Source organism: Marmota flaviventris, chromosome 15, assembly GCF_047511675.1.
Source record: "Marmota flaviventris isolate mMarFla1 chromosome 15, mMarFla1.hap1, whole genome shotgun sequence".
Classification (NCBI taxonomy): domain Eukaryota; kingdom Metazoa; phylum Chordata; class Mammalia; order Rodentia; family Sciuridae; genus Marmota; species Marmota flaviventris.
This window is the reverse complement of record NC_092512.1, coordinates 6615225-6637496: the sequence shown is the minus strand read 5'-3', so window position 1 is coordinate 6637496 and position 22272 is coordinate 6615225. Positions and strand designations below refer to the sequence as shown.

The window sequence follows — 22272 nt, the reverse complement described above, 5'->3', positions numbered from 1 at the left end:
ATTTTCTAAGCACATGGCATCCAATGACTGGATAAAATAATTTGCTTATTGTTTTGTAAATTATGCAAATGTTTATAATCACTAATTAAAATCAAGTAGTATTTTCAGGGGAAGCACTCAGAAACTGCAACATCAAGTTACAAAAGACTGAATAACTGGCTGATGTGTGGAAGGTCAGTTTAAAAGCCAGATGTGCAGGTGAGTGAAGGTTTTCTAGGTCTTTGCCTCTTGCTGCTAAGGAGGATCATAGTCCAGATCATCTCTTGACCTTTGTTGTGCATGGCAAGTCACATGACCAGCAGAAGATCATCAGAAAACTTTATGGGGAAACATCCTAAGGAAGAGCTAAGTGATGAGAATTCATTTTTGAAGTGGGAATCCGTGCTTTAGAGCCAGTATGAAAAGTGCTAATAGGTGGAATAGATTCGTAATATTGGGGCTACATTAAATGTTGGTGAATAGCATCAACCAGAAATATTCCTAGCTTAATTGCTTAATTATGTGCATGATTCCAGTAGCCCTAGGATTATATGAGCTATGTTCCTCATACTTCGGATTCCTTCTAGATGGACTTGTTAGATTATGTGCTGTGTGGATATACAGTTTTGGACTCCATTCCTTGTTCTATACTTAGCAATTGCCATCAGATGAAGAAAAAGAAACCAACCATTCCAGGCTCACACACTTTTCCTGAGACCTAAAATTTCTATTTTTCAAACAGAGATTCACAGCAACTACCCCTTCATTTTATTAATGAGGTACCAGAAACCCATAAAGCTTGTTTAATATCACAACCTAGTCTTTAAACTACTCTGCTTTATAATGATGCAATAATGGAATTTCACAATAACAACAAAAATACATAATATCAGTAGTTATATAGCCTTAAGCAATTTAATTGACTTTTGGCCCTGGTTAAGTCATCTATATCATGAAAATACTGAGAACACGAATCACAGGACTTTGTGTCAGAATGACACGGAATAACCCTAAACAGTGTGGCACAGTGTCTGGTCTGCAGTAGTTTCCAAATCCTCTCTCTCTCTCTCTCTCTCTCTCTCTCTCTCTCTCTCTCTTTCTCTCTCTCTGTCCTGCTTTCTCTCATTTCTTTTCTTTCTTTTTTTGTGATTTTTAAAAATTTTTAATTGATTCTTTTAATTATACATAATGATAGGATCCATTTTAACATAAGCATAAAAGCATGGAATATAATTTATTCAATTCAGTCACCAAAACTTTCCCTTTCCCTCCCCTACTCCCATCCAATATCTCCCTCCATCTATTTTACTGATCTTTCTGCTGTTTACTTATAGTTTTTTTTTGAATTTTAATTTGCTATACATGATGGCAGATTGCAATTCATTTCATATTACACATATATAGCACAATTTTTCAAGACACTGATTGTACACAAAGTATTTTCACACCATTCGTTCTTATATGTGTACTTAGGGTAATGATGTCTAACTCATTCCACCATCATTCCTACCCTCTTGCCCCTTCCCTTCCCCTCCCTCCCCTTTGCCCTATCTAAAGTTCTTCCTTTTCCCCCATGCTCCCCTTCCAATCGCCATTATGAGTCAATATCCTCAGATCAAAGAAAACATTTGGCCTTTGGTTTTGGGGGATTGGATTGCTTCACTTAGCATTATATTCTCCAACTTCATCCATTTACCTGCAAATGCCATGATTTTCTTCTCTTTTAATGCTGAATATTGTTCCATTGTGTATATATACCAAAATTTCCCTACCCATTCATCTAATGAAGGGCATCTAGGTTGGTTCCATAATTCAGCTATTGTGAACTGTAAACCTAGGATTGGGATACCTGGGTCAAATGGTGGTTCTATTCCAAGTTTTCCAAGGAGTCTCCATACTGCTTTCCAGATTGGCTGCACCAATTTGCAGTCCCACCAGCAATGTATGAATGTGCCTTTATCCCCACATCCTCGCCAACACTTATTGTTGTTTGTATTCTTGATAGCTGCCATTCTGACTTGAGTGAGATAAAACCTTAGAGAAAATTTTATTTGAATTTCTCTAATTGCTAAAGAAGTTGAACATTTTTTCATATGTTTGTTGATTGATTGTATATCCTCTTCTGAGAAGTGTCATTAAGTTCCTTGGCCCATTTATTGATTGGGTTATTATTATTTTTTTTGGGTGTTAAGATTTTTGAGTTCTTTATATATCCTAGAGATCAGTGCTCTATCTGTTGTGCTTGTGGTAAAAAATTGCTCCCATTCTGTAGGCTCTCTATTCACCTCACTTTTTGTTTCTTTTGGTGAGAAGAAGCTTTTAAATTTGAATGGAGGACACAGAGTCTAACCCACATAACTTCAGTTATCTCATATTAGACAAAGGCACCAAAATGTACCTTGGAGAAAAGATAGCCTCTTTAACAAATGGTGCTGGGAAAACTGGAAACCCACATATAGCAAAATAAAATTAAACCTTTATCTCTCACCATGCACAAAACTCAACTCAAAGTGGATCAAGAATCTAGGAATTAAGCCAGAGACCCTGTGCCTAATGGAAGAAAAAGTAGGCCCAAATCTCCAACTTTCTTCAGATTAGGCCCCAACTTTCTTCATAAAACTCTGGTAGTGCAAGAATTAAAACCAAGAATCAATAAATGAGATGAATTCACTTATTTTATTTTTTTTTTAACTTTTCCATTCAAGAATATTTTCTGACTGTTACACTGTGCTAGGTTCTGCAATAAGTGAGGGGTGGACAGTTGAAAACAGCAAAGATAAGCTCCTGATCTCACAAATAATGCAACACAAGAGGAGAAAAATAATATAAATACAAATTATTGGAAATTCTTCAGTGTGATAAGTTATGAGAGAAAATAATAAAGAAACATGATGTACATCGGGGGAAGAATGGGGTCAAGAAAAAGCCCTTCCAGGAAATGTCACCTTCTGCAGAAACTATAGAAACTTAAAGGAAGCCTACATCCAGAAAAAATCATAAGGAACCTAAATGCCAAGAGAAACCTAAATCCACGTAAAGGGTGAGGGGTGAGCATCCTGAGCAGGAGGAACGCTGTGTGCCCCAATAGGAGAAGGTAGGCATTGCAAACATAAGATCCTAAGTGACGGTCACCAGTCCCTCTGCCATGGTGCACATGCCTGCCTGCTGGTTCACCTCCCATGGCTTCCCCATGAGCTCTTTCCAGACACACAATGTGAGCATAGCTCCTCTGTCTTCTTGCCTGGAGTGTTTTCCCTTTCTTCTCCAACCACCTGGGTCCTCGTTCCCATTCAAACTCAGATCTGAGACACCTGCTTTGGGAAGCTTCTCCTGGTGGCTCAATTGGGACGAAGCAGCACCTTGCACTGTCCAGCCTGCCTTGCACTTGGCAGGGTCACAGGACACACAGAGAAAGGTTTGCCACAGTTATTATTCAATGAATATGTATGCTCTCTCACTCAATGGGCTGTGAGGCTATTAAAAGTAGTGTTGTTGTTGTTTTTTTTCTGTAATCACCACTTGATTTCCACAAGGATATGTGCAAAGTACCTGCTGAAAGTGTATGAGCACTAACCAAAGTATAAGATTCCTATATTTCTGAAAATGTTTAAGAATTAGTAAGAGTAACCAACAGACTCTGAGAAGGCAATTCTAGTTTTCCTCTTTGGTTGAGGTGGAAGAAGTGTCCACCAAGGGTTCAAGGTCCACCTTTATAGTATGAGACTCATTGCTGGCAGTTCATGGCCATCTGGACTGTACAAGACCCAGCACCATTTCATGACTAATTGGGATCATGAGGCTGAGTTCCAGCACTGGAAGGTAGAGACACCTGAGACCATCCTAGGTCAACACACACTCTATAATGTCCTTCACAGTCTCCTTCTTTCCCCCAGGTACCCACTAGATTTTCTGAGTGTCCTTGGAAACCAACAGAGAGAGTCTTTATTAGTCTTTATTTATACAACCCTGCATGCCTGGGTTGTAAGAAATTCCTGTATCCACTAGTCCAGTGATTGGACATTATTTGAGCAAGCAATAAGCTTGTACTTGTGTCAAATCACTGTGAATTGGTGGTTTTCTTCTTTCAGTTATAAGGGTTACCCGAACTAATATACCTTATGTCAAGTGGTTCTGTGTGACAGTTTTGTGTGAACTTTAAGTATACTCAAGTGAAACAGTCTATAACCTTGAGAGACAAGACATATAACTGACATCATTGTGAAGTGGAGCTGAGAACATGAATGATCTCCAAATACAAGCATTCAGAGTTAAGAATATGGAGTTTCCCTCTCTTATGTTTTTTAAATAGTAACCTTGTTCATTTTTGTTATAATGGTATTTCTATAGATATTCCCTGGGTGGGGCTGAGCTGCAATGTAACAATTTTGGCTATCTTCAAATCTGGTTGATTTTCAAATTCTTTAGAGAAGTTTTTTTTTTTTTTTTTTTGTGTGTGTGTGTGTGTGTGTGTGTGCTGTGCATTGAACTCAGGGGCACTCAACACTGAGCCACATCCCCCAGCCCTATTATTTTTGTATTTTATTTGAAGTTAGGGTCTCACTAAGTTGCTTAATGCCTCATGGAATTGTTGAGGCTGGCTTTGAATTCACAATCCTCCTGCCTCAGCCTCCCAAGATGCTGGAATTACAGGCATACACCACTGTGCCTGGCCCTTTCTTTTTCTTTTTTTAAAGTGAATATTTATTGGACGTATTCCTTGTACTTACAATTCTTCAAGTACGGGTTGGAACCAAATATGCGTTTAGAGCACTACCCAAATGATGCACGGGTGATTGGCTAAGTGTGAGAACTATTTATTCAGGTGACCTTTGAGATTTTCTATTGAACACACACTTCCAAGTGTCTGTTTCTCAGCTTCTTCCATTTTCAAGCTGGCAGCAAGTCCAGTGATCCTTGCTTTTACAAGTTGACTTTACCTTCTACTTCACTGAGAACAGTGGATCCCCTCAAAATGACTATCACACCTAACCCCCACATAAGCTTGCTTCTCTCTATCCTTTCCCCTTGTCCCTGAATGGTCTAATTTACTTACTCACACACCGTGTATTTATTTGTTCCTTGTTTTACCAAAAACATAAATCCATTTTTTTTCTTCTAGACCAGTTCTCCTTGCATACAAAATACTACAATATTTTCTGTCTGTAAAACAACCATCATTAATTCCCTCTTCTATTCATTTTAAGCCTCTATTTATAGCAAACTTTAAAATGCTTAAAACATTTGATTAATTTACCCATTCTGTTCTTTTCCTGACTCTTCCCATTTGGGCTTTATATTCTAATGTCTCTGATTGTGCTCTCGGCATGATCTCCAATGACCTCCATCCTATCAGTCCTCTAGTTCTCAGTCCATAGAGGATCAGATGTCTCAGAAACATCTGAGATCAGACATCCTTCCTCTTTGAAGTATTTTTTAAGTATTTTTTTCTATTTAGTTTCTGGAATGTCAAACCTTCTGGACTTCCTCCCATTTCACTGTTTAGTTCTCCCCATTCCTGCTCATCTCTCTGGTCTCTTCTTTCATTACCCAAATCCAAACACAACACACAACAGATACATGCAGCAACAACTATTCTTTCCCACTCTTGGTTCTTAGATTAGATCCCAAATCCTGCTGAGTTCTTTGAAAGTCCTGAGTGGCTCTACGTCTAAGACACACAATCACTAGGTCTGTAAGGGTGGAGATTGCTGGGTTATGAGCCAAGGCAGGCGGTTTGGTGAGGAGACAATAGATCTACTCCAAATAACTAATCATCTGAAGCAGGCATTCCCAATTGTCATCAGCACTGTTCTTGATTAAAGAAAATGCATCTAAACTTTGGATGGGTTTGACACTCCCCTATCCAGATTTCTCTCATATTTTGTTGCAGATAGGAATTTTGGAAATTCCTTCTTATGAGAGTGGCATAGAAATGGCAGCAAATTCATTTCTACAGTTGGGGTGCAGGCATAATGAGGTCCACCTGTCAGACTTAGAGTAGATGGAAAACCCTGAGAAATAGTAGAGAGCACTGAAGTGTTTGGATTTCCACCAGAGACAGGGCAGGGGAAGCTCGTGACAAGAGAGGGGTGACGGTGCCACTGGAGACGGCTTCTGCAGGGTCTGAGATGCCTTTGAATAATTTGGTACTCAGACAGTGGTAGAAGGAGTACCAAGTACCAGCAAGAAGAAAAGAGCAGGCATTGTTCTATCCACCTGGGTGATCACCATGGTCACATAGGCACTGCCTTCAATGCTGTGCCCACAACTTTCTTTTCAAACAAGCCTTGAGACTATCTAACCTATAACTTCAGTTCATAATGAATATCATTTCTAAAGCCTAAATATTGTTCTTTATTTTAAAACCTATAGTGGTAATTTTTTTTTTTTTTGGTGGGCAGTACCATGGATTGAACTCAGGGGCCCTTGACCACAGTAATCCCAGTGGCTTGGGAGGTGGAGACAGGAAGATCCTGAGTATTTTGAATATAAACACAAGAATAACACAAGATTGTACCTTCATCTAAAGGCATATAGATTCAGGCAGCCAATATAGGTAGTTAGTTAAAACAATTGTGCAAAAATAAATAAAATCCCTGATTGTCTCTACAGAGAAGGGTTCTTTATACAGGAACGACGGAGCACCAGATTTAACCAGAAATTTCTAGGATCAAATAGTTTTGGGCACGATATTATGGGAAATGTCGATTTCCTTTTCAAAAGCCTGAAGAAGAACTTTGATTTGCAATACATAAAATCTTTTTTATCTCTCTCTTTGGGGAGAAAACAAAGACAATTAATATTCTGTGACTGCAATTTTTTATAGTCATGTTAAGATATGGGTGCCATTGCCAAGAAGATAAATTATATATCTTGCAATAAGGGAAGATAACAGGTGAAATTTGCAACATGTCTATGAAAACCTTCTCTGTGCCAGAAATTAAATTGGCTTGTTTCAATTAGAGAATAGAGAAAAATCTATGTTTCTGTTGGGGATGCAAATCAAGTCAAGATGGCGCCTGGCACTTTGCCAGAAGGAGTGGTTTGTGAGCCAATGCCAGCTAGCCATTAAGATGATGAGGATTCCTTATTGGCTGACTGCTGTATCTAGTTTATGTTAATTGAGTCAAGCTGTGTGTAATTAATTAAGTATATATATACCTCTGCTGTCCAGCAGAGAGGCGGCTCCTGCTACCTTGGGTGCCCGCTACTTTGAGTTCTCGCTCAGTTCCCGCTGAGTTCACTCACATTAAAGTAGTTCCTGCTTCAACCTTCAAGTTGCTTGTCACCTCTTGGTTATTTTGCTCAGCCAGACTACGGCAGTTTCAGTGATCAAATGAGGTCAAAGTGTTTTTAATAGAGATTTTTGGACACATCATTTCTGTTGCATATGAAAAAACAGAGATCCTAACATTTTCTCCTTTGGAAGTGGTTACAAACTTGAACCTGGGATTTTGGTTGAGAGTTACAGGCAAAAACCTTTGATGTCCACTCATTAAAGCATCAAGTTAATCCAAACCAGGACATATGACCACATTCATGTTTGAAATAATCTCCTCTCTGCCAAAGCAATAAAATGAACCTAGGAGATAGCTGAGCAATGCTTAACACATTCAGAGTGTAAAACAGCAGTAAATACCTCCTGCATCTTAGTATCTGATGACTTGCTGCTAAATGCACTTAATAAAATAATACAAATTAGGTCTTATTCAGAGAAGAAGGCCATCTCTCTTTTTGTAAAAGTTCTGTAGGTGACAACTCTTAAGTCAAGAGGTGGGAGGAAGTTCAGAAGAAGTACATGGATTCTCCTCCAATCACAGGGGCTATGGTCAGTCTTCAGTGAGGTTCTGCAGGTGAGTTAGAGTAGCTCAGGAAGGAGGAACAGTGCATCACCTGCTCAGAAAAGCCAACGCCACAGACCTAAAGGGCCTTTCAAGAAGGGCATCATTCATGAATAGCAGAGTATTAGGGTCAGTGCCTCCTGAGGCCTTCTGAGTAGGACCATAGTCCATCCTGTCCAGAAGAGACAGGCCCAGTGAAAAGCTCCCTGTGTTGTGGCAAGCCCTCCATGTTCTCTCTGGAGGAAGCACAGGGATTGCCAATCTGTGTCCTGAATAACACAAGAGGTGGCAGCTCACAGTCAGACGCCCCTCTGTTGGAAATGACTCCTTAGGGGGAACACAGGAGACGTCCCTGCTCCCTCAACACCTGTTTCCCCATTGAGCCCAGACATTTGGGAAGCTCCCTGAGGTCCTTGTCCAGTCAGAGACAACTTCCTTTCCTAGGTGTCAGAATGAAAAATGGCAACTCTCTTTTTACTGAAAGGCACACAACTTCAACTGTTTATGATCATCATCTGCAGTAAGTGTTGTCAGTCTGCCTTCAGCCATGGACTAGACACTGTAACTAAGGTTTGAGATGAAACAGGAAACTTGCTATCCAGAGAGAGAAATCAAGCAGAAATCATAGTAATTTTCACCTCTACAGGGTTTTTAGTTCCCACTGTGATTTCACATATATTTTTTTTTATCTTTCTCACCAGTGCTGGGTGAGGCAATCTAGGATTATTGTCTCAATTTTACAGCTGTACCTCAGAGAGGTTAACATATTTCTGTGAGGTCACACAGTCAATTGGCAGTGAAACTAGAGCAGAAAAGATATCTTTTGCCCTGAACCCTGTGATTTTCCACTATCACCCAACAGCAGGGAAACAAATAGAATGGTATTTTGTTTTTATTGTTGCTCTGTTTCTTCTACCATTGAGGTTAGAAAATTTCTAATTAGCTTTCTAACTGAGAAGCAATATGTATCCTGGTTAACTTCTTGGAATTTTGATATAAAAATTCTTTAATTTGAATTCCAAATTCTATTACACAGCTGTGAAACTTGAACAACTTTTTAAAAATTCACTAACTTCATTTGCTTTAGTTACAAAGTACAGATAGACCTAGTGTCTACCTCTTAGGATCACTGCCCATTTAGTGAAATAAAAAAAAAAAAATACGTGTGAGGCTATAATAGTCTCTAAAAAGAAAGAGGAAAGGCGACAGTGGCAAGGTATAATGTAACATCAGTGATGGTAATGGGGATGATGGTGGTAGTGATAGAGACGGTGTTGGTTATCATGGAGATAGTAGAGGTGATATTGAAGATACTGATACTTATAGAGCTAGTGATGATAATGACATTGGTGGTAGTAATGGTGATGGTGATGGTGATGCTGGTGGTAGTGCTGCTGATAATGGTAGTGGTAATGATGGTGGTAGTGGTGATAATGGTGGTGACAGTTGTAGTAGTGGTGGTGATGGTGATGATGGTGGTAGTGCTGCTGATGGTGGTAGTGGTGATCATGGTGGTGACGGTTGTAGTGCTGGTGGTGATGGTGGTGATGGTGGTGATGGTGGTAGTGGTGGTGATGGTGGTAGTGGTGATAATGGTGGTGACGGTTGTAGTGGTGGTGGTGATGGTGAGGATGGTGGTAGTGGTGGTGATGGTGGTAGTGATGATAATGGTGGTAACGGTTGTAGTGGTGGTGGTGATGGTGAGGATGGTGGTAGTGGTGGTGATGGTGGTAGTGATGATAATGGTGGTAACGGTTGTAGTGGTGGTGTTAATGGTGATGATGGAGGTAGTGGTAGTGACTGTGGTAGTAATAGTAGCAATAGAAGCAACATACTTTCAGAGATGTGCAAACTAATGTACTGAGGGAAGACATGCCTATTATTATAACATTTTAGTTATATCAGGACTTCTTGTGCCCCATACTATAAATATCCCTGATCTGGGAATCAAGACTGGCAGACATCGTATAAATATAAATTATGGAGTCAGGAAAAACACATTTCCTAGTTCTCATTAGGCCATTCTGATTGTGATGATTTATTTTTTTATAATTTTATTCTTAGCACTAGAGTGTGGGGCAATTTCATGGGTTTGCCCTTGATCATTTCTACCATAATAGCTCTTGGGTAAATAATCAATGTGAAGGTTTTGCCAATGACTAGGTATGTCCATGACCATATTCTTGAAAGCCAAGGATATCATTGCCTCTGGCGGTTGTGGTCCCCATTGCCTCACTGTGGTAGATTGCACTGTTCCCAACATATCATTGCTCTACTCCTGTGATTGCTCTTCTTGTGGAGAACATTTCCTCTCCCATCCTGTTGGTGTTATGAGAGTCACGGGCTGTGCACTGGCCAGTGAAATGTGAGAACATGAGATGTGTCTCATCACCTCTCTCTCCTCTCTTCCTTCAGAGCAACCACATTTCAGGTAGAGGTTTCTGTCACGATCTCTGTCTTGCTCTGAAGACTGAAAAAGAGGTGAGGTTGAACTATGATGCATACAAAAATAACCTGATTAAAGGTTTGGCCACAGTACAATTTAGCCTGATGCATCCCACTATATAATGAGCTACTTAAATTCATCTTGCCTACCACAGGATCTAGAATGCAATAGGGCCTTAATAAAAAAATATTGAATAACAAGTAGAAATTACATATTTTTTAATATTACTTGACTTTCCATCCTCTTATATATGTCTGTGTTTTGAAATACTGTTAAGCTTTATCTTCTAATCATTGGCAAATACTGATAAAGGACTTGGTATATAGCAGACATTTAATACATACTTACTGACTTTATTTTATAGCCAGCCACTTTTTGACCCCTCTATCTCCATAACTTATGTTAAATATCCCCCACCTCCCCCCAAAAAATATAAAACCAGTACACTGGATTTTACCAGAAAAGGAATTTTGCTAATTTTAATTTTTTTTCTATATAACTTATATAATTTATTCCTCATTTGTAACAAATATGCATCCCAGTATTTAACATACATTTGCTAAGTGACTAACTGAATGATTACAAGAAAATATATTTCTCATGGGTGTATTTTAGGCTGACATAAGTTTATTCAGATACAGAGGAACATTTCCATCTCAAACACTCCACACTTGTTTCCTTTAACCAGTAACTTATCAGTGATAATCTGTTGACTTTGTAGAGATAGGTTTCTCTCATGTCACTGAGTGGCATTTCACCATGATCTTATTGATTAGAAGTGCCAGGAGGACAAAGAATAGTCAGATAATTTTGGCTTCAAAATTTTTATTGTAGTTGTTGTTTGTATGTGTGTATATTGTTTTTTTTTTTAACTCTTTAATTGATAAGCACTCTCAACAATGAGGAATTGCAACTGGTGTAATTTTGATGATGATTGTCTGGTAAATTTAATTATATGAAACCCAAGTTCAGAGTGAATTTATTCACATTTATAAAACTTATGGGGTCCATATGGGTGAACAGATTGCTGTATTCACAGGTTGTCCTGTGTGGGGGTTATAGCCAGAGATATACACTCCTATCTCTCTGTCCTTGATGTCAGCAAGAACCAGCTAGCAGCGATCAGCACTTGCAGTGATTTGGAGCTGAGCATATGCACATCCATGACTGAGCCGGGCCTGGGCTGGACAGTGGTGTGCTTACCACCTTTCCCCTTGCCTGCGGGTCTCCTAGTCTAACTCCTTCCTCATCAGATTCAACATCCCAAACCACCATTTTCATCAGGTATTTCCAGCCTCCAAAGGCTTAACTTTTTCTATGGAGTGAAGTACAAACAACTTGGACTGATGCTTAAGTTGTTCTGAGAGTTTTGCTTTAATCACCCTTTTAGAGATCATCCCTACCTCTTGTTTTCAGAATTTCAACTTAGAATGTGTTTTAGTCAGCTTTTCTCCTGCTGACCAAAGAACCTGACAAGAACAAATATAGGGTGGAAAAGTTTATTTGAGACTTATGGTGATACAGAACGTCATGGTGGAAGAGTGTGGTGAAGGAAAGTGGCTCAGGGCATTGCAATCAGGAAGGGATGAGAGAGAGAGAGAGAGAGAGAGAGAGAGAGAGAGAGAGAGAGAGAGAGAGAAACATAGAGTGAGGGAGATATACTAAGTACAGCTAACCAAATATATACCCCAAAGTCATGCCCCCCAGGGACCCATCTCCTCCAGCCACACCCTAGCAGCCTGCAGTTACCACTCAGTTAATTCCTATAAGGGGGAAAATTTACTGATTAAGACTCTCATAACTCAATTATTTTACCTCTAAGCTTTCTTGCATTGTCTTACACATGAGCTTTTGAGGGACACCTAACATCTAAACCATAACATAGTGGAAATAAATCATATTTTGGTCATTATTTCAGTCTAGAAAACCCTTTCCTTGCTATTCACATTAAGTTTGTGCATATGTATTGAACATTGGCCTATGGGTTGGGCTCTGTCCTGTCCATCAAGGATATAACAATCAAAACAGACTAGGTCTCTGTCCTCTTGATCGTAAATGCATTTATTCTGTTTGCAAAGAATCATTTATTTAGCTAGAGCAGTTCTCTCCCCCTTCAAAATGCTGTAGCACTCATTAAACCCTCAGTTGTCTGTGCCTATGTCTACACTGTGCACAGTCAGCACCTGAAGGAAAACAGAGAACATACCTGGGTATTCCTACAGCCAAACATGTTTCCTGGAACACAGCCCATCTCAAGGCATTTCTTTTTTTTTTTTTTTTAAGATTTTATTCGTTTTAATTAGTTAATGACAGTAGAATGTGTTTATGCACTTTGCTATATCATACATAGATGGGATATAATTTCTCATTTTTCTGAGTGTACATGTTGCAGAATCACACTGGTCATGCAGTCACATATACACATACAGTAATAATGTCTGTTTCATTCTACTGTCTTTCCTATCCCCAGATCCCTTCCCCTTCCCTCCCATCACTTCCCTCTACCTAATCTAAGGTAATGCTATTCTTCCATAGTGACCCCCACTTAATTGTGAATTAGTATCTGCATATTAGAGGAAACATTCGACTTTTGTTTTTTGTTTTTTGAGGTTGGCTTATTTCACTTAGCATGAAATTCTCCAATTCCAACCATTTACTGGCAAATGCCACAATTTTACTCTTCTTTAAATTCCATTGAGTATATATACCACATGTTCTTTATCCATTCATCTATTGAGGGACACCTAGTTTGGTTCCACAGTCTAGCTTTTGTGAATTGAGCTGCTATAAACATTGATGTGGATGTATCACTACAGTATGCTGACTTTAAGTCCTTAGGGTATAAACCAAAGAGTGGGATAGCTGGGTCAAATGGTGGTTCTATTTCCAGTTTTCTGAGAAATCTGCATACTGCTTTCCATAGTGGTTGAACCAATTTGCAGTCCCACTAGCAATGTATGAGTGTACCTTTTTCACCACATTCTCACCAAAATTTATTGTTGCCTGTATTCTTGATGATTGCCATTCTGACAGGAGTGAGATAAAAACTTAGAGTAGTTTTGATTTGCATTTCTCTAATTGCTAGAGATGTTGAACACTTTTTCATATATTTATTGATCAATTGTATTTCTTCTTTTGTGAAGTGTCTGTTCAGTTTGTTAGCCCATTTATTGATCTGATTATTTGCTTTTTTGTGTTAAGTTTTTTGAGTTCTTTATATATCCTAGATATTAATGCTTTATCAGACATGGATGTGGTAAAGATTTTCTCCCAGTCTGTAGGCTCTCTTCTTACTTTTTAAATTGTTTCCTTTTGCTGAGAAAAAGCTTTTTAATTTGAATCTATCCTATTTATTAATTCTTGATTTTACTTCTTGAGCTTTAAGAGTCTTATTAAGGAAGTCAGATACTAGGCCAACATGGTGAAGATTTTGGCCTATTTTTTCTTCTATTAGGCACAGGGTCTCTGTTCTACTGCCTAAGTCTTTAATCCACTTTGAGTTGATTTTTGTGTAGGGTGAGAGATAGAGGTTTAATTTCATTTTGCTACATATGGATTTCCACATTTGCTAGCACCACTTATTAAATAGACTATCTTACCAAAACCAGACAAAGACACATCAAGGAAAGAAAACTTCAGACCAATAACCCTGATGAACTTAGATGCAGAAATTCTCAATAAAATTCTGGCAAATTACATACAAAGGCATATCGAAAAGATAGTGCATCATGATCAAGTGGGATTCATCCCAGGGATGCAGTGTTGATCAACATACATAAATCAAATAAACATAATACATCATATTAATAGACTTAAAAATAAGAATCATATGATCATCTCAATAGATGAAAAAAAAAACATTTGACAAAATACAGCACACCTTCATGTTCAAAACACTAGAAAACCTAGGGATAGTAGGAACATATCTCAACATTATAAAAGATATATATGCTAAACCCAAGGCCAGCATCATTGTAAGTGGAGAAAAATTGAAAGCATTTCCACTAAAAACTGGAACTATTTGCTGATGACATGATTCTATATCTAGAAGATCAAAAATTCAACCAGAAAACTTTTATAACCAATGAATGAATTCAGCAAAGTAGCAGGAAATAAAATCAATACCCATAAATCAAATGCATTCCTATACATCAATGAAGAATCCACTGAAAGAGAAATTAGGAAAACTATTCCATTCACGATAGCCTCAAAAAAATTAAAATGCTTGGGAATCAATCTAACAAAAGAGGTGAAAACTATAGAACACTAAGAAAAGAAATTGAAGAAAATCTCAGAAAATAGAAAGATCTCCCATGCTCCTGGATAGGCAGAAGTAATATTGTCAAAACAGTCATACTACCAGGAACATTATACAGATTTGATGTAATTCCTATTAAAAATCCCAATGATGTTCTTCATGGAATTAGAAAAAGCAATAATGAAATTTATTTGGAAAAATAAGAGATCCAAGATAGCTAAAGCAATCCTTAGCAAGAAAAGTAAAGCAGGAGGGAGGCATCACAATACCAATCCTTAAACTATACTACAAAGATATAGTAATAAAAATGACATTGTGTTAGAACTAAAATAGGCTTACTGACTAAAGGTACAGAATAGAGACATATAAAAATGGTTATGTCATACTAGACAAAGTTGTCAAGGCATTTCTTACTATATTTTAAAGAAAAATTGACAAAGTGAATCAATTCTAGGTACCAAAATCTGAATGTTAATTACATGCCAATGATTGTGCAATGTATTTCAAATGGGTAGTCACTCAATTCCACAACAGTCCAGTATGGCACATGCTTTGGTCACAACTCTCTTAATGATGAACTGTTTATGAAAGAGTGGCAACATGGGATTTTTTTTTTTAAAGAATGGAGCATTTTTTATCAAGTGCTCAATTCCTGTCTATAACTACAGGACTAATCTGTGAATAGACCCTCACTTTTGGAGTCAATTAAAATAATGATAGTGTATTCAACCCTGGTTTTATTGATTTAGGAGATCATGCAGTGTCATTTAGAATAAGTCTTCAAGAATATTTTGGCTACAAAGTTATTATGGCAAAAAATGGTATTCAAACATTCAAATAAACTAGTTTTAATAAACAGAGTTTACTCATCTCTTCTGTTGAATAGATGAAACAATGGAAAGGAGTTCAGAGGTATTCATTCTAGCAGATGCTCTCAGTACCTTTCCCACAGCCTCCAAGGAAATGCCTCCAATTCTGAAGGCTCTTAACTTTGTACACCTGTGAGATTTATCTACCCTGCAGATCTAACCTTGACCAAGACAAAGCATGGAGTTGGCTAGGGTAACTCTGAAGCATGGTCTGTACTTTATCCTACACTTCTTTAGTAGAATTGGGCTTTAGTTTCCCAGAGGGACAACTTGCTTGATAATGTACTCTGTATTGATTTATTTATTTTCTCTTATCAATTTTCGATTCCCCTACACTGTTTCTTATAATCTCACCACTCACCCACCTCTGCATCTAGACTATTTGCATTCACTTCTTATCTCTGGAACTGCTTCTGGGTCAGCCCCACACCAAAACCCCTTGTTGAGTTTTAGTTGCTGGTGATTGTACTGTCACCCTGATCTGCAGCCCGTGCCTTAACCTTTGCTCACTTTATGAACAAACTTCTGTCTTCTATGCTTGACACTCTTTGGTTATGGATTTCAGCTCTCAGCTGCATGTGTCTTTGTAAGAAGTTCCTTTCTCACCCACGGATGTGATTCCCTGCTCTTCTACTGATACCACCGTTCATCGTGAGAGTCCTACCTCCTCACATGTTAAGGTATAACATTAGAGAAGCACACCAAGACAAGCACATAAAGCAGGGTTTATTTTAAAAGGGGTAACATAGACTTCTCCCTGGAGGGAGAAGGGGGCTGTAGCTGGTATCCTTGTATCCCAAGAAGTGAGAGCTAACTTTGTTCCCCTGCTCTCTTCCCCATATCTCTCTCCTTCCTGCGCACATGACTAGGCCCAGGAGATGCTCCAGTGGGATGGCCAAAAGGTGAGAAGCAAATGGGATGGAGGGGCAAGGGTGACCCAGGCAAGGAGGGACATAATTATTAACTCCCTATGGGGAGGGACAATCCCGAGGCAGGTTACCTTAACTTAGTTGGAGCAGGGGCAGGTTATCTTGACAAGGGTGGAGGAAGGGCTCTGAAGACATTAGCATTTAAATTTTTTAGGGGTGGTTTCCAACTCCTTGCTCCAATCTTGACCCTCTTTACCTATCTATACTGACTGCCTCTTTTAATTCTGGCTTCACTACCAGGGTCAGTTATACCAGGCTGCATTCACTTCAGGGAACCCTCAGGAACCTGGTTAGAGTGTTTCTCTGGCAACTTTTCTCAAATTTGACCAGCTTACCCCTGCCTGAAGTCATAATTTCCTTTCCCCAGCTCTGATCTCTTTGAGGAGCACTTGCAGGCAGACCTTTGGATCACCCAAACATTCAGACCTAACCTACAGGCTGAATCCAAGTGTATTTTCAATGTGAAAGAGTTCGCTTCACCTCCTAACGTGGTACCTTGGTCCACTCCACTTACAAGCAGGTCACCTTCTTCTGTTGGGTTTATTTCTACTGGTCTCCTTCTTGCCCAGGGCCTTGCAACCTCATTGTAAATGAAACTAAACGGTCTGCTCTGAAGGGCAGTGTGGGGAAGTGGTGATGCCATAGGCTTTGTAATGGTCTTGAATCCATCAACTCCCCTTACCAGGAGTCAACTTGAGTAAATAACAGGATTCGGATCCCCAGTTGCTTCATATAATAATGGAGACAAAAGACCCCAAAGTGCCTTACAAGGAAAATAAACATGTTTCTCACATCTTTGTTAACGTTAATTGGCCATTCAGTAACTATGGGAGCTGCTATTTAGTCATATTGTTTTAGTCAGCTTTTTCACTGCTGTGACCAAAAGACCTGACAACAATAACTTTAGAAGAGGAGAAGTTTATTCCGGAGCTCATAGTTTTAAAGGTCTCGGTCTATAGATGGCTGACTCCATTGTTCCCACTGTAGGAGAGGCAGAGCCTCATGGCGGAAGAGTGTGGTGGAGAAAAGCAGCTGGAAGTTGATAATCAAGAAGCAGAAAGAGACTCCACTCACCAGATGCAGAATACACCACAAGGCAAGTCCCAGTGCCCGCCTCTTCCAGCCTCACCCCACATGGCTACTGCGGCCACCCAGTTAAGCCCTATCAGGGGACTCATTCACTGATTGGGTAAAGGCTACCATAACCCAATCGATTCACCTCTAAACTTTCTTGCATTGTCTCACGTATGAGCTTTTGGGGGACACCTCACATCCAAACCATAACACATATGTCTCATGTTTTTAGAATTATTAACCTTGGTTTTAAGAATTCCTAATAATTCAGACTTGAATCTCTTGTTAAGGAGGACTTAGAATTTAGATGAGTATTCATGGAAGACACAACACTCTAGTTGGGAGCAGCCTTGGGATGATTTCAGAGGTCAGAAGCACAATCATATTCACCTCTGACACAGCTCAACAGTGAGTAATGACTGACCTGGGGTGTCACGCTGGGAGGCCATGACAAAAATTATGGAGTTGTCAGCAGCAGTGATTGGAGTTACATCTTTACTTTGGTCATTGTTTATTGTGCCAACCTTGTGTGATCTTCACATCCACTCAGTCAGAAGCATCCATCATCTGACATCATTCTGGGCTATGAAAGGGTATAATGTAGCATCTTCTCCCTCCCCCTGATTGGAGAGACTCATCCCTGCTTTTTTTTTTTTTTCCTGGAAAACAAGTTGGATTTTGTACCATGTCATGGAAACTTCATCTTTAATTATAGTTTTCTAAAAGATTGAAATCCTCATTGCAAGATATATGAGCAATGTATTTGGAACAAATGACTGTGCTTTGCATATCTTTTCTGCCTCATCCCAGCTATGTTACCTTGGCAAAGGTTCCCTCTGAGCGTCTGATTCCTCAGCTAGGGTGCTTGTTATGCACATATAGGGCAGCTATGAGTGATAAATGTGACATTCCCAAAGAAAATGACTATGGTCATAACTAGAGAAGGTGTAAAGTGAAAAGGGGGAGAGAATAACTGGGAGAAAGATGACTAGGGCTGACATATTCAGGTTCCCCTTCTCGTTAATTCTATGACCAAAGTATCTTCCATCAAAGAGGAAGACAGTTTGCTTGATATTTAGATTTACTTTGCACTAGTGCCAAACGTATTCATTACTGTGTCTATTTGTACTAAGACTGGATTTATGGGAAGAATTGTAGGCTCAAAACTTCTCTTTTTCTGTTTGTCCTAAAGATTCATTATTTGTTCCTAGCTGAAAATAAGTTCTCTTTAGAGATTTTCTAAAAGAAAAGTAAAGAAAAATGCTCTAGGAGCCAATTGATAGATGGTTCCCTTTGGAATTGGTGACATTCTCCTAAACAGACAGTGATGGATAGGGTTAAATGAATAGGAGCTCTTATTATTGTCATCAGAGCCTATTCATAATCAGATTGTGAAGAATTCAATTTAGCTAACTTGCAGAGAAGTAATGTCAGGGTTCATGGGATTTGGGGCCAAGACCCTAAGCTAAGTATGTACTAGATTTTGAACCTTCCTCTTTCACTGATTAAAAAAAAAAAAAAATCTAAGGACCTAAGTAAAGACGTAAGTAAAGAGTAAAAGGGATTTTGTAGGTTTATCTAGACAAATCTCTTGAGATAAGGTCTTAGAAGTATCTGCCTCAATCATCCAATCCTTGTGTTTAAAAACCTAATGAATTAGGGTCCTGAGTTTGGAACCTTGGGGTTTAAAATGTTCCCCAGTTTCTGTGAGGATCTACATTCTGAATATCATGTTTTGAAGAACATAATTAGAACATAATTTTAGAAGTTTCGTTCCTAATAAGCCCAGTCAGTGAAATAACAAGTTCTAAAATGTGCAAAACAAAAAAAAAAAAAAAAAAATTAAGACAGGAACTTACTTCAACATGAGACCTCATAGCTACCTGAGGGCACAATTTGAGGTTTAAACCATTTCATTGACTTTCGGGTGAGGTTTTTTCTTTGTTCTGAAACACACCCGCTGTAACTTCTGCCTGTTCTTGTATAAGCTGCCACTCACTCTCTGTTCTTACCTCACAGCCATGGGCTCATTTTTAAAGGGAAGACCTTCAGCCTGTAGGGAGTGCAGAGACCATTTGTAAATCCCTCATTCTGAGGGGGAGGAATCAGTGATGGAATTTCACATCCTAAGATGGGGATGAAAGGGAGACATGATCTCTGTCTCTGGACTCCAGGGCATGTCTTTCCTCTCCCTTCAGGACTCTTAGCTGCAGGGGAGTCACAGTGTCCCCACTCATCTTTATTTACTACCTGAGTCCTTCCACTGTGCCTTTCCCAGTCCACAGGAACCAGTGCTGCACTGACCGCCAGCGCAGGTCAGTTACCACAGCTGCCCAGCACCACCCAGGCGCAATTTGCATTTTACTCTAAATTCACTTTAAATTTTGGGAAACTTCTCAATGCCTGCGTGTTTCTGCTGAAGACACCACCTGTGAAGCTTCTCTGTTGGCAGACTGCCTTCCACTTATGCTACTGTAACAGAATCTCATAAGGGGTCTTATAATCAACAGTCTGGAGGCTGAGAGTTCAGGGCCAAGCCCCTGGCTGGCACGTGGTTGGTGAGATGGCGCCTTGTCCCTGTGTCCTTCGGTGGCAGAAGGGGAGAAAGCTCTCTCTTGGGACTTTTTGATAAGGTCACTAAGCTGGATCTCCATGACCTAATCACCTCCCACAGCCTCCAGGTCCTAATACCATCATCTTGGGGATAGGATTGAAATCATCAAACTGTTTTGGTGGTGGTGGGGTTAACATTCAATCATTTGTGCCAACCCTCCTCATTTCTACTGCGGACGAGTTTCCCTCAGTTACTCCCGTCTGCTTCCTTTGTCTGCCTTGCTGCTTCCATCCATTAGCCCTCAGGCTAGCTGGCATTTCCTCAGAGAGAAGGGACACCAGGACTGTAGAGTCATGAGCTTTCCGCATATGTCACCTACCTGCAGGATCTCCAGTTGGCAGCTGCGTGGTGATGCTGTCCTCTGCTACATGTGTTCTAAGTGTGGAGGCTCTTGGGGGACAGTGCCTGCCCCCTACTGCATCTCCATTTCATTGAGATGGGCAGACACTGCCCCTGCTGTGGTCATACTGCTGGGCTCTACCTCCTGAACTCTGAGCAAAGTGTGAGGCAGCAGTAAAGTTACAACCAAGTATCTAAAATTTACTGATGGCTGCATTTCCAGCTGGCTTCTTGTGGGCTGCCACTTCTGCATCTAAAACCCCGTATTCAGTCCTAAACTCACTTGTTGGTAACTGAAATCCTCATCATGTCTGTGCTTTTCTGAATCTCTATTCCAACTACAAGATAGTACCATTGTATTTTTCTCTTTTTTCAGATGATACTCTGATTTGGATGTGCAAGCATATAATAAAAAAAAAATTACCTTTCATTTATTTTTTATTATTGATTGCAACTTACTCTGGAAGCCCTCTTTCTGCAAATGGAAGAATATAGGCTCCTAAGTCTTTCCTGATTTAGAATACTTTCCTTGGGGATACATTTAATCTCTTTGGGAGAAATTTCCAGTCATTAAAAAATATAAAGTTCTTCTCAGGATAGTGTCTTCCATCTGCAGAGGTCTCCTCTTCAGAGGTACAGGGCACATTGTGGAGCTTCACAGGATGTGGGTGGACTGCCGGCATGTGCACTGGCCAACTGGACCCTCAGGTACCTACAGCTGTTCAGGCCTATTCTCTTATGTGGTTTTGGTGCCCACTACTGAAGTCAGAAACAAAACCTGGAGGCTCTAGGCCTCATATCTACGCCCACACCTTCTTTTTCTAGGCCACTGTGACCATGGATTCTATCAACAATATCAAATACTGTCACTGGGACCTTCTGGATCAACACCGATGTCTTAGATGCCAAGTTCAGGCTGAAGGGAACTGGGGCTCATCGTACAAAGTGCTTTCCTCAGCCATTTCCGGCCTTCTTCTCAGGAACTAGCATGTCACTCTCGATCTGCGAGAGCCCAAATCCAGACCTGACCCGGAGGCACAGTCTCACAGGCTCTTGCTCCCTGTGCCCAGTGGCAGTTTGAGTCCGGAACACTCCCCGGACTCTCCCTGGGGCCATCGCTACCCAGCATCCCTGATGTTTGGTCATTTTCAATAACTAAGCTAAAATGGTTCTCCCACACCTGGAGGCTGATGAATAATAAGCACCATTAAAGCTTATTTCTAATGTAAAAAACCCTTGAGATAATGTAGTAAATTGTTCAGAAGGTTGTTTTCTTAGTGAAATGCTACAGGATTTTCTTTAGCCAACATTGCCGGAGTTCCTGCCTTGTCCCAGTGCTGATGAGGATGGGGTGGAAGAATTTCCACTGTTGCTGAGAACCGGACGAGACTTCAGATCAAGCTAGCTGCCTGCAGAACTTACCTGGGCTGTGATTTAAGCTAGCTGCCTGCAGAACGTACCCGGACTGTGATTTACCTGGACTATGAGTTAATCTATTGAGACACTGCTTTACCTGGACTGAGACAACAAACTGTAATCTACAATGAATTGTAACTCAGTATCTTTGCTAACGGTGTCATTGCTGGTATAATTTTTCCAAGGGCTTCTTGCATGGAGCCATCAATTGGCTTGGTATTGTGGCATTTTGTATCCTCCCCTTCTGCTTGTAGCAGATTGTTTGTGATGTTTTTGTAAAAACCACTATGGTAGTTATTTAAATTAAACAAAAGGGGGAAATGTTAGGGTCTGTAAACAAGTCAAGATGGCGCCTGGCATTTTGCCAGAGGGAGTGGTTTGTGAAGTAACGCCAGGGAGCCATTAAGTGTGGAGATTCCTTATTGGTTGACTGCTGTATCTAGTTTATGCTAATTAAGATAAGCTGTGTGGAATGTATATATACCCCTCCTGTCCTACAATAAATGA

The 22272-nt window shown here is 39.9% G+C and overlaps 1 protein-coding gene across 1 annotated transcript; it reads right to left on the bottom strand.

Annotated features, from left to right (window-relative positions):
- Positions 1–9003: 9003 nt before the first annotated feature.
- LOC139702114 (uncharacterized) lies at positions 9004–21465 on the bottom strand. The gene is made up of 2 exons (XM_071602420.1): positions 21319–21465; positions 9004–9654 (listed from the first exon to the last, which is right to left on the bottom strand). Exons 1-2 carry the CDS (start codon positions 21463–21465, stop codon positions 9004–9006), a joined length of 798 nt encoding a protein of 265 aa, XP_071458521.1.
- Between the last annotated feature and the right edge of the window lie 807 nt (positions 21466–22272).